Source organism: Sciurus vulgaris (assembly GCF_902686455.1).
Source record: "Sciurus vulgaris genome assembly, chromosome: 11".
In the NCBI taxonomy this organism is placed as follows: domain Eukaryota; kingdom Metazoa; phylum Chordata; class Mammalia; order Rodentia; family Sciuridae; genus Sciurus; species Sciurus vulgaris.
Genome location: NC_136472.1, coordinates 55,928,356 through 55,945,983, shown reverse-complemented (window position 1 = coordinate 55,945,983; position 17,628 = coordinate 55,928,356). Strand labels below are relative to the sequence as shown.

The window sequence follows — 17,628 nt, the reverse complement described above, 5'->3', positions numbered from 1 at the left end:
GGGGAGGATTCTAGCAGAAACTTCACTTGGTGAAAACTTCAACAGTACAATGCATGTAGACCACAGCAAAGTCGAACTGGAGTGTTCCTACACAACCACACAGCCCTGTGGGAAAGCTTTGTGGAATTCCCTCAGGTGGATCCCAGTTTCAATAATGGCCAATTAACCAGCATCAGTTATCATATTGAATTCACTTCGGTCTGAGGAAAATGGCAAGATATTCATGAGAATCTCCTAGGGGAATTGGAGAACACATACCACGGTGGGAATAAAAGAAGACATTTAAAAAATGTTTTTATCCTGGGTATTCAATTAGCCTCAAGCATTACACTTGAATCTAGGTGTTTAACGATGACAGATGCATTTGCCTAGACGCAGTCTCAGGGAAATGTGAAAACCCACTAGGCCTCTTTCTGTGGCGACGAAGCTCTCGCAAAATCTCACCACTATACCCATCCGCGGGAAAGCTCCCTCCACAAGCCGAAGAAGGAGGAGCATACGAGGGCACTCCCGCCACACAGCACGAGCTGGCCGCTGTGCCTCCTGGGAATTGTAGTTTTGGCTACCCAAGTATCTCTCTTATTGGGGCCAGTATGGAATGAAGCCAGAAACTACAACTCCCAGGGTGCTCCGGACCGGCGAGCGGCCGCAGCGGTGACGACTGTGGCGGAGAAGACCCGGAGGGGCTCTGCGTTCTGGAGTGGCGCTGCTTGGGCCGGTGGCAGGTTGCTGGCTGCTGGTGTCGGGCTGAGGAGAACCGCGAGTGTGTTGGGCATTTCGCGTCGGGATCCGCGCAACTATGAGCGCTGCCAGGGAGTCTCACCCACACGGGGTGAAGCGTTCAGCCTCCCCAGACGACGATGTAAATAACAATGGCGGAGTGGGTGAGGGTTGAGGCCTACTGAAGGCTGGGGCAGGCCGGGAAGGGTGGACGAAGGAGGAAGAAGGGCCTGAAGTGGCTCTGAGGGAGAAGGCCAAAGGGGAGAAACACGAGTGACTGGGAAATGTCTCCCTTTCTTAATAAGGATCGGAAGGTTTGAAGAGGGCCACACGCTGAGAGCCAGAGACCTGCGTAGGGAGGGGGATTGAGAAAGGAAATCCTGATGGGATCGAGAAATGAAAGAGCTTAGTCAAGGGATCGTCATATTTGCGTGTTGGATAGTTTTTAAAACGATTTCTTAGGCCTCTCTTCGGGATAGAGACGGCAAGACTAGGTTACTAGGTTTAAAATGCTCCTATGATTATGGCGAAATGTTCGTGCACATTTGAACACATTCTTCGACCTGCAGTATTTTTGCAGTGTAAAAAAATGTTGATGGTTATCTTTATTCGTAAAAGTAAACAGCAGCATTGAACCGAAAAAATTGTACCAGGGACGTTATTTGGCAATGTGGTGAGGATGAAGACAGTGAGACTCGGAAGCCCATTTCCATATCATACCTTGTTCTTCCGTCGCGTTACCCACGAACCTTTACCTTATCAGTTTAAATAACACATAATTCTATAAAGTAGCCTATTGAATATTGACTTCTATGCTAGATCTTGGGAATTAGAAGATGAATATGTGTGGTGCTTACGTTAGGCTTTTTTGCATATCTGGCCTAGCTCTAGCGCAGTGTCATGGAAACTGCAGGTAACTAGTATTTGTAAAAAACTGCCCTTCATAAAATGAATAAATATCTTGGGAACATTGATGGGGAAATGATTGGGGGCATGCTGAGGTCATCTTTAAAGACCATGGAGGGACATTAATTTTCCTCCAGTTATTATTTAAAGCACGGTCAATTTCTGAGTATGTATTTTCTATAGTGCAGTTGTTTCTTTCATAATACTTTGTGGACTGTAAGGCTGGCTCAATATTATTTTGTGCTCAATGAGATGGTGCTAAGACCCACCTCTTTTGGGTGGAAGGTGGAATGAGGACACAAATAATAAGACTCTTTAAGGACATTTATTTTTAGCTCTCCAGAAAGATTAGTAATCACTAAAGATTTGGGAATGATGGTTATACATAAACTGAGGTTTATTCATGCCCCCTCTTGTTCCTGCTACTGACATTGAGATCTTTTCTTGTTAATATGGTAAATATTTGTCATCAATTTGTATAGTTCTTTTTAAGTAACCTGGCTGTAATTTTAAAAGTTATTACATTGTTTCTCTTCTTTATTTAACTGTGACTCAATTGCTGGGATTCAGATACCTGATTTGCTAGATTCAGAAATATCTTTTTAACTTGACCAAAAACTACAGGCGATATTATGTATTTAACAGAAAGTTAAAGGGATACTTCATTAAGTCTCTACAACTTCTGATAAGATCAGCTTAAACTAGAAGACTTTTAATACCTTTTCCAATATATAAGCATTATCTTTCAAGAAGATGGTTATAGGGTTAGGCTCAGGAGGCAGTTCAGGAGGATGGCAAGTTTGTATGACCCTATCTCAAAAAAGAAAAAGGACTGGGGTCCTAGCTCAGTGGTAAATCGCCCCTCTCCTGTCCAAAAAAAGGATTTGGAACCATCAAGTACTATCTAAAAATGATTATATTTCTAACGTTATAATACAGTGACCTGTACCTTTTTTGTGAATTTTTTTTATTACTTTTACTGGTAATTGGGAGTTATCCTTAAGTACTTGCTTTAAGAATATTTTTTAAATCATGTATTTTTAAAACAGACTTCAAAATTATAGAAAATCGACTATAATTTGTAGTTGGTCAACAGTTTCTAATGAATATCCACTTTTGCCCACTGACCTCACATAATTGGGAGTAACAACATTTTAAGAGATATTATGATAGATGTTAAATCAGACTACAACTCTAGGAAAATGCTAACAATGTAGAGTAAATTGTAAGAGTCACTAAGATATATATTGAGAAAGATTGACCACAGTTTCATAGTAAAGAATATTAAGAATGAAGACAACTTAAAGGTTCCATTGTTTGGTTGGAATATAAACATGAAAACTACATACAGGGAGTAGGGAAGTTCATTTGAGTAACTGGTAGAGAACCTCTAATAATGTATTTGGCACCCATCCATGTGCTTTTCCAAATGTAGCACTTGCTGTACTTTGAAAGAAAGAACCAGAAAGACTTAATGATAATTTTTTAAAATTAAGATTAGTTGTTGGAGGTTATAAGGTTATTTGTGTAAAAACACTGTGAAGGTGTTTGCTTTTTGGGGGGTGGTGGTGCTGGGCATTGAACCCAGGACCTCAGGCATGCTAAACACCATTCTACCACAGAGCTGCATCCCCATCCTTTGTTTGCTCTTGCAATAGAAATAGAAGATCGGGAAAGTTGGTTTTTTAGACCATTGTTTTTAACTTAATTCTCTACATTTTTGTAACTGTCATTCATAGACTACCTTCTATATGCTGTTTAATTTGGTAATGTACAGTATGGTGTGAAAAAGCAGAGGACTTGGGGCCAGAGAACTGAAACAAGTCACCTGCCTCTCTGTACTTCAGTGTCCTTAGTTTTTAAATGGACTGTTTTAAATGGAGGGGATTTTGAGAAAATGTAAGTGGAAAGCTATTCATAGATTATAAAACATTCCAGGTTGAGTATCCCTTGTGCTTCGAGCCAGATATTTTTTGAATTTTGGAATATTTACATATATGTGTATGTGTGTGTGTCTTGGGATTAGGCCCCACATTTAAATAGGAAATTCATTTGTTTCATGTACATCTTAGAGCCTGAAGGTAATTTTATACAACATTTTTAGTGCTCCTACATTTTGATTGTGACTTGTCATAGCAGATCAGATGTGGAATTTTCCACTTGTGGTATCATGTTAGTTAGAGCTTTTCAGATTAAGGATGCTCAAGCTGTATGCAATTCTAAGTGTAATATTCTTAAAACAGTGTCTTAAAGAGGTGTTTTTGTAGATCAGGAATTAAAACTAAGTTAAATTTCACATTTAGGCTCACAGATAAATGATATAATACAACTGAGATCCAAAGCATCTTTTAAAATTTTTTAGACCATATTAAATCAGAAATAGTTAAGATCAAATGACCTATTAAAAGATATGAGTGATCAGATGGAAAGAAATAGAGATTTGTAACTTAGGTAGCCAAAATTATGAGAATATACAATCCCTTCTACCATAAAGAATTTAGAAGAACCACAAGTGGGTCCAGTGTGGTACAAGTTTTTTAACCCAGAAGTAATTCTTATTGTTTTTTATATTTTATGAATAATTTTCAGAAGAAAGAATAAAGGGGTGGTGAAAAAGGACCCTATTAGAAATTTTAATACAAATTTAACAATAGCAAACCTAAATTTCTATTCTGTGTCTTTCTGGTTTTAATAGTGTATATACACAGGAGTTCACGTTCTCTTAATACAGCTAATTGCTCATCAGCTATTGCATGTGAACCTGGAACATACAATTTAAGGTTTTTTAAATTATATATATTTTTTAGTTGTTAATGGACCTTTATTTTTATTTATATCTGGTGCTGAGAATTGAACCCAGTACCTCACATATGCTAGGCAAGTGCTCTACCATTGAGCCATAACCCCAGCCCCACAATTTAAGATTTCATGTCTATTTCTGATAGCTTTTAGCTTTATCCTTACTTCTTGTTCTTTATTTATATCATCAGACTAATAACATTAGATTTTGTGAAACTTTCGATTACTTAAAATTCTGTTGAAGAGGGGTTTATTGTCTTTGCTCCTATATTGCAGAACATTTTCATTTTTAGATTATAATCTCAATTAGAATGATCAATGGTTGTTTTCATTTCTCAATCTTTTCTTTCAGTCACATTTGTATATATACCTACATTCAGCCTTTGTCCACTTACAAACAGAATCAATTAAATTTTGGTCCACAAACATCATAAAAGAGTAAATAAAAATCACACATCCTTTTAGAAAAATGAGATGATCCCAACTCTTATTGCAGAATATGGCAAGGTGAGGTTCTTCCTGTTGAATGACTCTCTACCATGATTTCTTCATTTGTCCTTGTTTTGTTGTTGCTGTTTTTCTTTGTCTCACATCTCTTGGTATGGAGAACAAAGTTTAGTATTTCATCAACAAAGAACTCATAGCCTTGAGATTTTTGCACATAGTGAATTTCATCTTCATTGTTAGTTTACAGTTGTATTGCCTATCATTTTACATTTGCCTTTATGTGTTTATTTTTGTTGTTGTTGTTGTAAAATGCCCTGTCCATTTTCTTCTCTGCTGTTATGGATGGAAGGTGAACAATTCTGAATTCTCATCTGAGTTCTGTGAATCCTAAAAGCAGACAACAGAGGCATGATTTCTTGAAAGATGATGATGCAATACTTTGAGTACAATAAGAAAAGCCTTCCACCATTATTCTTGTTTCTTCTTATTTTTAAGTCATTTTTAGTTTTGGGGGGAATAATTGATGAATTACAGTGAAATGATTGTTATCATTTATTTCAAAATATAGGGGAAAATAGTCATTAGAATTCCATGATATGTTTTACATTTATAAAAGGATTCAGTGGACCCATTGGTAATGCAAGGTAGAATGAGTTTTAGTCTATTCTTTTAAAAAAGTAAATTTTCTTTGTTCTTTGGAAAATCTTAAAGAATAAAAATGATGACATCTCAATCCTAACTAATAATTGCTTGAAAGAAACTGAAAAATTAAAATTAGGTCCAGTGAATCCTGATGATATGCTATCCTTAGAATATCACTATAGCCAGAATTTTTAAAATTTCAACTAAAAGTTGTTGCAGCCTTTTGGATGCTCTAGGCCCCTTCCAGGTTTTAGGGCATTGGGTATCAAATGCGTTCTTCCCATCAAATGGATGACTAAGAATTTGAAATTTCCCAACCCTCTAGGGGAGAGGAGATGTACTGAGATGTAGCTCAGTAATAGAGTGCTTGCCTAGCATGCACAAGGCCCTGGGTTCACTTCCCAGTACCACAAAAAGAAAGAAAGAAATTCCCTACCCCAGACTTACTGAATCTGAAACTCTGAGGGTATAGACCAGCAATCTCTTTTAACAAGTCTTTTGGGTGATACTGATACATGTAAACTTTTGAGACCCAGAGCTCTGGCTGCAAAAGAAGTAAAGGATTTGCTAGGATGAAATAAAAAAAAAAAATTCAAATTCAAATATGAAGTATATGCTTAACTTTCCCCATCTAAAACTGATGGGGAAAAAAACTTGAAGACTTCAAATTTTAAGACTTATTTTTATGCTAGAAAATTAATCAACTAATTTCTTTTCCAGCTTGGATCTAGCAATTGGGAGGCAGCAGACTTGGGCAATGAAGAGAGAAAACAAAAATTCTTGAGACTTATGGGTGCAGGCAAGGTAAGCATCATATGGTATGCATTTTTTATGTTTTCTTTGAAAATAATACTTTTATAATAGTTTTTTATAGTATAAAAATAGTTTTTTATAGTATAAAGTAGTTTTTTAATAGTATAAAATAATACTTTTATAATAGTTTTTTAATACTTTCATAATAGTTTATGATTTGCTGTCTGTTAACCTGATGGTTTTGATAGAAGGTGTTTCTAAACAGGTTATCTGGTAGGAACCTATGTCAAAAGTTGGTTGTATTTCATAGCTCTCTCCAACCCACGGTAGTAGCCACGAAATTTTCCTTATTTATTTATATAGGGTTTTTTTGTTTTGTTTTTGCTTGTGTGTACGGTATTGGGGATTGAATTCAGGCTCGGCACTGTACCACTGAGCTACATGCCAGGTAATATTTTTTATTTTTTTTTATTGTATTTTGAGACAGAATCTCACTTTGTTGCTGAGACTAGCCTTAAATTTGAGATCCTTCTGCTTCAGCCTCCTCAGTAGCCTAGATTACAGGTGTGCACCACCTCCCCAAACAAAATGTTCAGTATATTTTGAAACACCTTTCAGTTTAATGACCATAATAGAAGGTATAAAATGTGGGTGCCAAGAAAACGTCACCTATTAAAAAAATATTTTTCCTAGTAATTTATTTTTACACATAAATATAATGGTCTCCAGACATTTGCTTTTTATAAGCTGGTAAACTTACTTTTATAACATTTTCCTGATAGTCTTCCTACAAACTAAATTTGAAAGAAATAGAAAAACATTTTTTTTCTTTTTAAAGTACCTTAAATGAAATTCTGCCCTTCATTTTGTTGTACATAGGAATACATTCATGTATTTTGCCAATAATTACTGATTACCCACTACATGCTAGGTCCTGTGGGTCACAGATCAGTAAGACATGTTTGGAGCCATCATGTAATGGAGGAAACTGGATAATAATAACAATACAGAATTATAATTGCTATGAGAGAGCCATACACATGCTGCTGTGGAATTATGGAGAAGGATAGCTAAGTCTGGCTTAGCAGTATAAGACAGCTTCCCAGAAATAGAATTGATCTGAATCTGAAAAGATGAAAAGGAGTTAGCCAGAACTACACCAGTGACTTTGGGGATAGGGAGAAGTCATGTAAAACATTAAGATTTATATAAAGGAGGAATTTATGTACTATCTCATCCATATTTCCTGGTAATTTGTAGCTTGTCCTATAGAGTAGACTTGAGTTTCTCTTGTTTCATGCAAATAAAAGCTTTGTTAGGATTTATAAAGTAATTAATAGATTAGGGACATGTTCATCTAGTAGAATAAAAACTCTTCAGGTACTTAGACCATCCTAACAAAACTTTGAAAATTTGGCTGTCAGTAAATAGGCCGTTTACTGTATGTTAAATTCTTTGTTGCAGCAACTGGAAATGCAGCCTAGTGGTAAATCACATATTCAGCACGTGCAAGACCCAGGGTTCAGTCCTTGGCACCAAAACAAAATAAACACAAAAAGTCTTTTGCTGTAGAAACCAAAATTGTAGTCCTGATCTTCATATGAACGGTTTAGATTTGCTGTTTATGGCCACAGAGTATATTCTTAATACTAGCCAGCTAGCATGAATACTTTATTGGTCATAGGAAGAACCAGCAGAGAAAGTATGAACAGATAAGTGCAATACCATCATTATCCTAGAATAACTTGATGCCATTATATTTCCATTCAAACCTGCCTGTTTTACAATCTAAAACAGCAGCACATTAAATCACTGATTTGCTTAAATGTAGGTGGCATATAAGGAAATAGTGTTAATGCCTGAAACTTTTTAGCATTATCATCTTTGTGAATATGTCTGCCATTGTTTCACAATAGGAACTCCTTACTATATCCTCACAAACGAATGGTTAAGATTGCTTTACAAAGTCCCATTTAAACATTCCTTGTATGTATTTCACTGAATAATTTATTTTTTGATCTTATGAAACTATAAACTACAGAGTGGATTGGACTGATAAATTGAGATTTAATCTGTAGCTTGATCAGTTGGTTACTTTGAATCTGATTATTTTCTAACTTTCTAGTATTAATATTAGATTGTTCTAGATTCTGTTCTGGTTTTTTTGTTTTGTTTTGTTTTGCTTTGTTTTGTTTTTTAGATTATGTTCTTTTTTGACAAGTCGAGATTAGGAGTTTCTTGTAATCTCACTAGCAAAGAGCTAGCCAACTGGTTGTGATGTATTATAAGCAGTAATGATTATTTTAATATTTTGTATTTCAAAAATTTGTACATTCTAAATGTACTTTTTACATTCTAAATCTGTTGTTTCATATTTCTTTACTAGATAGTCTCTGCTCTTTTACCATGAGATATTCCTGGGGCATTAGAAATGGTGGAAAAGTTAAAGCAACTCATTTAACTGGACTTTTGTTTGTTTGTTTGTTTGCTTGCTTGCTTTTGAATTGTGGTGCTGGGGATTGAACCCAGGGCCTTGTTCGTGCAAGGCAAGTACCCAGCCAGCTGAGCTATATCCCCAGCCCTTACCCTAAACTGAACTTTTAAGACTTAATTTTATAATTATCTATCCATCTCAGTTAAAACTTCAACCTGAGATCTACCCCTACTTTATACTCTTTCCCCTTACTTTGCTGTTTTGTTTTAATGACACTACCTTCTAAAATACTACAATTTGCTTATTGATTACATTTGTTCAACTCCCTTACCTGTCCCTGTCCTTGCCAGAATGTAAAATGCATAAAGATAGAGGTGTGAATTTATTCCTTTGGCTCCCTGTGTCCCAGAAGCCTGGATTAGTTTCTAGTACATAGTAGACATTCGATAATTATGCTAAATTAGTAGTCTCAAATTCTGATACATTTTCTACTTTCTTACAGAAAGAACATACTGGTCGTCTTGTCATAGGAGATCATAAATCAACATCTCACTTCCGAACAGGTAAGAAAGTAAGATAATTAGAATGGAGGTGCTAAATTTGGTGTATGAAATAATTGTACATATTTTGGGATAGTCTTAACTTCTGTACATAGTTTTGTTAATTGATATAATAGAATTGGAAATGTATGTATTACATAAAACATGTCACTTGTATTTATATAAAATATCAAATATTAATTTTGATTTACAAGATAGCATATATATCATGTCAATAGTCTAACCAAGAAATTAACCATTTTGTTTTCATTTTTACTGATTAAGAACATACATTTTAATTGTAGTAAGATTTTTATACCTGATCTTTGCCAACTATGATGTGTATAGAATTCTATTTCATTATATCAGTTGTTTCCCATATAAGGTTATAGTTGGCATATTATACTGCTTTTGAGCTTATCTACTAAGTTCTGTTCTGAAATCTTTGAAAAATGTCCATTAATTACAGTCTGAAGAAATAAACTTTTTTTTTTTTAATATTGAGAGAAACTTTAAGTAAAAACAATTTGAATTTGAATTCAGCCTGCTGAAAAGTAAAATTTTCAACTGTTTAAAATTGACCCTAGTCTTGGACATTTTTAACAATGGCATCATAACCTAAGTTAAACTTAACAAAATTTTAATCAAATTATTTAATTTTATAGGTCTAGCATATATAGCACATGTTAGAAATTAATGGGTCTTTAATTTTTCTGATAAATAGTTATATCAAATTGATTTACCTTGCTACATAAGGCAAAAATGAGCTTTGCAGAAAGGTAAAATATTTTACTACATTTACTCTTAAAATTGGGAACTTTATGAATAAAAGCAATACAGAATCCCACCATTTGATAAAAACCTGAAATTCCTCTTTTATTTATAAAATATGCAAAGGAAACTCCAGTGATATTGGTAACATTACATTTCTTGGGTGGTAAGTTTATGGTTGTTTAGTTTCCTACTACATTAATGTTACATAATGAAACCACAAATTTTTTCAAGTTTATGTTGCTTCATTTATAAGCAAAGACAGGCAGAAAGGAGAACCATTTCAAGGTCATTTTTATGTATTCATTCTCTGAACAGAATTGTCTGTCTTTTCACTTTTTTAAAAATGGATGCTTTTGTTCATTGGAGGTTTTTTTGTTTGTTTGTTTTTTTGTTTTTTAGTTGGCAGTGGACCTTTATTTTATTTATTTATATTCAGTGCTGAGAATTGAACCCAGTGCCTCAAATGTGCTAGGCAAGCACTCTGCCCCTGAGCCACACCCCAGTCCTGGTTGGAGGTTTTTGATTAGTTTTGTTTTGTTTTAGGTGACTTGGAGAAAACTTTCAGGAGAACAGTCATTAAACACTTCTGTAATTCAGAGGGCTAGTTACTAATAACTAATCATAAATACATCTTTCAGTTATAGAATCCAACCCACAAAATTCATTGTAAAATTAGTCACAGAGAATTCAGCCCTGAATATAATGGCATCTGTATTATGGGGGGTTTTTTTTGTAATCAGATATTTTTATTAATTTGACTGAAACATAACCAAAGTACAATGGACATGCAGGGGAAGAGGACAAGAAAATTAATGAAGAACTGGAGTCTCAATATCAACAAAGTATGGACAGTAAATTATCAGGAAGATATCGACGACATTGTGGACTTGGCTTCAGTGAGGTAGTACTTAACTTGTTTTCATTGATTGGGAAGATAATTTCAATTTGGTATCACTTGTTTCCTTTGGATTACACTAGCAACCAGGAATCCTAATGTAGATAGCTTTCATTGTACAGATACTTAAAATGTTATTACCCAGCTGTTTCTTTGTAGAGATAATCCATGTTTTTAATACTTTAAATTTTTATTTTCCAATAAAAGTGGCTTAAACATACAAGTTAGATCAAATATTTTTTGTAAGGGTTTACAAGAGTTCTTTCTTAATTGTTGCTTAAGTGATATCTTTTCATCTTATGGATTAACATATAACTGTTTCTTCCAAAGAATACAACATGCAAATATATATATGCATAACATAATACACAAACATTGATAACTGATTTCCATGTAAGAAATCAATGGTTAATTTACCTTACTAAGAGTTTGTCCCAGTTTTTGTGCTACCTAGTGATAATGGTTTTACAAAGTATCTGTTGATTGATGTTTTAGGTAGAAGATCATGATGGAGAAGGTGATGTGGCTGGGGACGATGATGATGATGATGATTCACCTGATCCTGAAAGTCCAGATGACTCTGAAAGTGATTCAGAGTCAGAAAAAGAAGAATCTGCTGAAGAACTCCAAGCTACTGAGCACCCTGATGAAGTGGAAGATCCCAAAAACAAAAAAGATGCAAAAAGCAATTATAAAATGATGTTTGTTAAATCCAGTGGTTCATAACTCCCAAACACTTAGTCTTTGTATTAAAAGTAAGCCTTATTGTTATAATGCACAGTGGAGGACTGCTTATAGAGCACAGACCTTTGTATTATAATTTTTAAAAAGGCCCTTTTAAATAATTACAAAGTGTTTGCTTTCAAATGCCATTCGTTACACTTTTATGGGCATGACTATAACCATTTTGTAAAGAGTAAGAGTTGTATAAAATAAATAAATACAGTACTCAACTTCCTTTCATGTTAGCATCATCAGCCCTTTAACCTCACCTTTTACCCCTTCAAATGCATTGTGGGGAAGACACTTTTGTTTTTGGTAGCTATTTCATCTTTGTTTTTGTTCCTTCATATTTTTCTCTTATAAATTTGATACTGTGATGTGATGTGTTCATGAAAAATATTCTTTAACTATACTTTGTAAAAGTAGAATTATTCATCATGGATATTTCTGCTGCCAATCACAATCTGAATTATTGTTGGCAAAAGATTAGTTACTTAGTTTACTCTTACCAATTCAGTTCTGCTCTTTTGGACCAAAACAATATGAGAGCAAGTACATTAATCCATGAAGTCCCAAGTTTTCATTTCTATATAGGACGATGGGGACATAATGAGTTACCTGTTAGGTGGGAATACAACTGACATACATTTGGAATGTATAATCCCAGCCTTTATATAATTTGGATTACGTTGTATGTTAGGTTTTTGATAAAATTTGGCTAATTTTTACAAATGAAATTATTTCTCTGATCATTTAGTCCTATCTACCTAGAAATATGTTAAACTGGATTTTTTTTTTTTTTTTTTTAAGGCAAAATGTGACCAAAGTTCATTTTTTTTCTCCTTAAGGTCTAAATAAAGAGAAAGCAGTTTCCCATATTTGGTTGTGATACCTTTATCCTCACTGTCTAAAAATGAGGAGTGGGTTTATTGACTAAGAAGGTGAACTCTCTTCATTTTATCCCAGTGTTGTTACTTGAACGTCTTAAATACTAAAAAGAGGTATTAGTTTCTAACTTTATTGATTCTGTTGGAATGAGATTAGAATAATCTGTTTTATGTGGTTGATTTGTACAATGGATTAACACACATTCATTATGGGTTAGTCAGTGGATCTCTGAATAATCGTTTCCAAATGTTTCCAAGTAATAGGTTCAAAGATGTGAGTCAAACCTGTTTGTGAGCTAAACTATTTCATATCTAGTTAACTTAGGTATGTGTTTGATGCATTTTCCCCCCAAGGTACTCTATCTTAATTTTGTAATTTAGAATGTGTTAGAGTGCAGCATCTAAAACAGGTGATTTATGGTTATAGACTGTGTCTTGCAATATTTTTCATATATCTGGCTCCCAAGGTGTGTTTTTTGTTTTTTATTTTTAACTTCTCATGTCGTTTTTAAATAGGTGCTGCCCTATATATTTAAAATAATGAGTTTGGGTGACAATGTGTATAACAGATACTTGGTTTGTAGAACTTTGGCTTTATTCAACTTAAACAATTTTAGTAAGAAGGAGAGAGACCAGTGTTATGTTTTTAAAAGTATTTTCATCGATTCATGGCTTAAATATTCTGGATTGCTTATGAGTCTTGGTTCTGATATGTAAACAGAATCACCTAAAATAATTACACTGGAAAATCATTTTCATATTCATCTCTACATAGAGAAATTCTGATTTCAGCTCATCTGTTGTTGGGCACTAACACAATTCAGGGTTGGGGTAAATTTAAGTCTGTTGGTTCATGAGTCCTGGGCAGTACATTAAAACATAATAACTGTCTTTAAGAGCATAAACATGGATTTTTCTTATTCAGATTTGAAGAAACATTAAAAGAAGATGGATGTTATGCAGTCTTTCTACCTCTACTAAAAGAATATCTCGTGGGAAAACATGTTACTTTTTTTTTTTTTTTTTTTTTGCGGTGCTGAGGATTGAACCCAGGGCCACTCTATCAACTGAGCTATATCCCCAGCCCAACATGTTACTTTTGTACAGTGAAACACTATTTATTGAAAAGTTTAAGGGCAGCTTTTTCCCTGTCATTGACAATGTCATACCTGAAATGCCTTCTCCCAAATTTGCCTATCAAATATTTACATGTACCAATAATCTTACAAGCTTTTTATTGAAAATCTTTTCAATAACAGATTCCAATGTCATGTGTTATTAGGCAGAAGTTCTCAGATATTTTTAAAATCTGGGAGAATTGAAAGTACAGAAAAAAATTTGGAGTGATTAAGGCATAGTTTGTAAACAGGTCACATTCAGTTCTATTCTTTACACCTATTCATGTCAAGTCATTTCTCCCTTAGGGTTTAAAATCTTTACTCTGAAACTTATGACCCTTTCCCCCCATACACTTCATATGTCCTTGCCTCTGTTTTACATAAGTAGAGATTCTTAGGTAGAAATTCCCTGATCCTCCACTTGCTCCATCCATAACCATGGACATGTGTTCCACTATGCTTTGGATCACATCTCAGCTTTACTACCTTGGTGATAAACTAACCTCAAGCCTGACTTGATCTCTGGGTCTCCATTCCTCTTTAAGTAAAATGAGGATAGCAGTAAGTGTAACCACCATCCATAGTTACTGTGAGAATTAAATTAAGTGAAAAGTTTACTCGCACAGTAGGTAATGTGATTAATAAATGCAAGCAACTGTTAATCCTTGTATCTTATGAACCCCTTAATCTGTTGGTATGTTTGTTTTGTGGTGCTGGAGATCAAATCCAGAAGCTTGTGCATGCTAGACGCTCTCCACCACAGCCACATCCACAACCCACTGTTGGTTCTTTTTTGTCAGCATTTGGAGGTATTTTACATGTTTTTTTAGAAAATTGCTCCCAGGTACTCTACTATGTGCTTCAACTGTAATCCTCTCCACACATTCTGTATCCAATTTTAATACCTGTTTCTCTTACTGTCTATACTTCCATCCTCTCCCTCAATCCACTTCAATGGGACTGCTACCCACCCTTGACACACCACATTGAAAAACTTAAATCAAATCAAAAGTTCTTGTTTTCCTAAAACTTTAAAGTATTTTCTCTTTCCTTTTTTGACTCATTAGCAGTTCTTGCCATTGCTACCCATAGTCTACTAAGTGAAATATTTACACTCCTACCTTATATGAAGGGGTTCAACACAATTTCCCACTCCTGTCACTCAAATGTACTGTGCCAAAATGATTTCCCTTAGAACTACCTCATTTCACAGCCTTTCTTTCACTAGAGAAAGGAAAGGCAGTACCTCTCAGTCACCCCATAACCTAATTGTTTAATAGTCCCAGGGAGCACAATGTTTAAAGGGTCCAAAAGAACAATTTGAAACATTCTTGTTGAGACTGGAGTGACTCCTATGGCAATTAAGCTGGTGCTATGGTTTGAATGTCCCCTTCAAAACATGTTTTGTTTTTTTTTTTTGTTTTTGTTTTTTTAATAAGTGCTTTGTGAATGCATTGACTGTAAGGTAGTTATCAAGAGAGCAGGTGTTTTTTCCCATATTTTTCTTAACCCTTCTGCTCTTCTGCCACTAAATAACAGCACAGAGGCCCTCAATAGTTGCTGGCACTAATGTTCTGGCACTCACATCTTGGACTGCCCAGCCTCCAGAAGTGTCTAAGAAATAAACCTGTCTTTTGGAGTTGGTGGGGATCTCTCCCAAAGCCTTACACACACGACACACTACCATTAAGTTATGTCACCAATCCCCACTCCAACCCCCAACCTTTTTTTCTTTTTTTTTTAAGACAGTCTGTTTCTCAAATTGACCTCAAACTTGGCTCAGGTGATCTCCTACCTCAGCTTCCCTGGGAACTACAGGCACTTTCCACCGCACCTGGCTAAAAACGACATTTTTCCTCCCACCCCAGTGCTGGGGATTAAACCCATGTCTCTACTACGGCTTACCTACATCCCCATTTGTCTTTTTATCATAAATTACCCCATCTAGGGTATTGTTACAGAAATAGAAGACAGATCATTTCCAGTTATGTGCCCTTAGTGAAACTGGTAGAGAACTGATAGGTTTATTATAACATTGATGAAAGATCACTGATTTTTGTGGGTTTTTTTTTTCCCCCTAAATTCTAAAAGTTGACATTGAGGGGTTGGGACTGTAGCTCATTGGCAGAGTGATTGCCTAGCACATAAGAGGCACTGGGTTCAATCCTTAGCACCACATAAAGATAAAGGCATTCTGTCCATCTACAACTACAGAAAAAATATTTTTTTAAAAAGAAGACTGAAGCTTCCAAAAATTTATTATTGACCACTTTCATGTGAGAAAGATTTCTCTGTCCTTTCATTTGCAGAAATAGCAATTTTCTCCTTCAGGAACTCCAGTTACATACGTACTACATCACCTATCTCCATGTCACTTTTGTCATTCCTGTTCTCTAGCCCTCTTTTGTGATTTGAGCACTGTATACTGTCATTCCAATTTTTCCTTTATAAGGAAAAAAACTTTTTAAGTTTTGTCCCTTTCAGCTCCTATTTCATTCTTTGTTCTTTTATATCTTCTTTTTCTAATAAGTGCTATTAGAGATGATTTTTAAGATATTATTTTCATGAAATGTTTCATCATAACTTTCAAATGTTTCAAGGCAGCATTTTTCTGATAAATGGGTTCATCTGCCATTTTTCTATTTTATCCTCATACAAAGTTTTGCTAGTTTTTTATTGTTTGATCAACAGCAAATATTTATCAAGTACCTGCTGTGTACCAGGATTTAGGCACTTTAATGAAGCTTTCATTCTGATGGAGGGCATATGTATGACAACTATATACTTCAGGTGGTGATAAGCATGAAAACAGGGTAAGGAGATGCAGTGACATTACTAGAATAAGCTAGGGCAGCAGAGGGTTACGAGGTGAGTTCAAAGAGCAGGAATAAGATCATTAGAACATGAGATAAACTGGTTTCTATTCTGAGGAGAATGAGAGGACCTTGGAGAATTATTTTATTAGAGCAACATGATCTGATTAATATGGGTTAATATGCTGTGTTTATAAGTACTGTAGTTTAAAAGTTTGGGGAAAAATTGTAGGAAGTCAACTGTAGACGGGGAGCACAGTTATGGCATTACAGCAATATTCTACGTAAGCACAAAGGCTTGGACTCGGGTAGTAATGGTGGTAATAGTGAGAAATCAATTATGGATACATTTTGGAAATAGAGTCAACAATTTGCTAATATTGGAATGTAGCATGTGAAAGCAGTCAAGAATGAGCTCTTGAGAGGGGACTCATCTTTTTTCCCCTAATCTTGAGGATTGAACAGGGCCTTGTGCATGTTAGGCAAGTGCTCTACTACTAAGCTACATTGCCAGCCCTTTTTACTCTGAGACAGGGTCTCACTAAACTGCCCAGACTGCTGTTGAACTTGCAATCTTCCTGCCTTAGCCTCCCAAGAAGATGAAACTACAGATGTGCATCACAGTGCTAAGTGTCTGTGGGGATTTCATGTTGGGAAGGAGTCAGGCTAGCAGAACTTCCTTTCATGATTCAAGGTTGTGTGTATGAACCAATGCAGATCAGACATTATAGAATTGTTCCAAATGCAATGTCTTTTTGTCCCTGCCATGTCAACAGACTGGTCCTGCAAAGTCCTGCAGACAGTTTCACCTTGACGCACTCTAGTCAGCTTACTGAGGTCCTGCAGAAGCAGTCATCCCCCTGCACTCTATTTGATATTCACTACCTTCCCAACTCTGACCATCTTAGAGTGAAGAGTTTCAGATGTCTCCTAGTTGTGTTGAATTGGAGTCTGCACTTCTGTTTCTCATTTTGCTTGTTGCTTTTGGGTAGTTTCCAAGGGAAGACAGAAATGACTTCACTCTTCTGTCTCCAAACTGGAAGTACACATTAAGTTTTACGCCCAAATTACTATGGTTCAAACCCCACTGGCTTATGTTCTGACTGTTCAGTTCCCCATCCTACTCTGAGAAAGCATCCCACAATTATTTCTGGAAAAACCAAGGAATACCTCCTGTG

The 17,628-nt window shown here is 35.3% G+C and overlaps 2 protein-coding genes across 2 annotated transcripts in view; one reads left to right on the top strand and one right to left on the bottom strand.

Annotated features, from left to right (window-relative positions):
* Positions 1-657: 657 nt before the first annotated feature.
* On the top strand, positions 658-13,415 carry LOC306639988 (small acidic protein). Its single transcript, XM_079103755.1, has 5 exons — positions 658-862; positions 6,235-6,318; positions 9,204-9,264; positions 10,806-10,915; positions 11,405-13,415. Exons 1-5 carry the CDS (start codon positions 800-802, stop codon positions 11,633-11,635), a joined length of 549 nt encoding a protein of 182 aa, XP_078959881.1. The 5' UTR covers positions 658-799; the 3' UTR covers positions 11,636-13,415.
* Positions 5,169-17,628, bottom strand: part of PLEKHA7 (pleckstrin homology domain containing A7) — a 243,759-nt gene continuing 231,299 nt past the window's right edge. The window contains exon 29 of the transcript XR_013757713.1: positions 5,169-5,259. The gene's annotated coding sequence lies outside the window, so the exon portion shown is untranslated. The remainder of the gene's footprint in view (positions 5,260-17,628) is intronic.

Excerpts from the sequence above, each read along its gene's own strand:
- LOC306639988 (XM_079103755.1), top strand. The coding sequence starts at position 800 with ATGAGCGCTGCCAGGGAGTCTCACCCACACGGGGTGAAGCGTTCAGCC. Across the intron at positions 863-6,234 it reads CAGCCTCCCCAGACGACGAT|CTTGGATCTAGCAATTGGGA; the intron begins GTAAATAACAAT and ends TTTCTTTTCCAG. Across the intron at positions 6,319-9,203 it reads GACTTATGGGTGCAGGCAAG|AAAGAACATACTGGTCGTCT; the intron begins GTAAGCATCATA and ends ACTTTCTTACAG.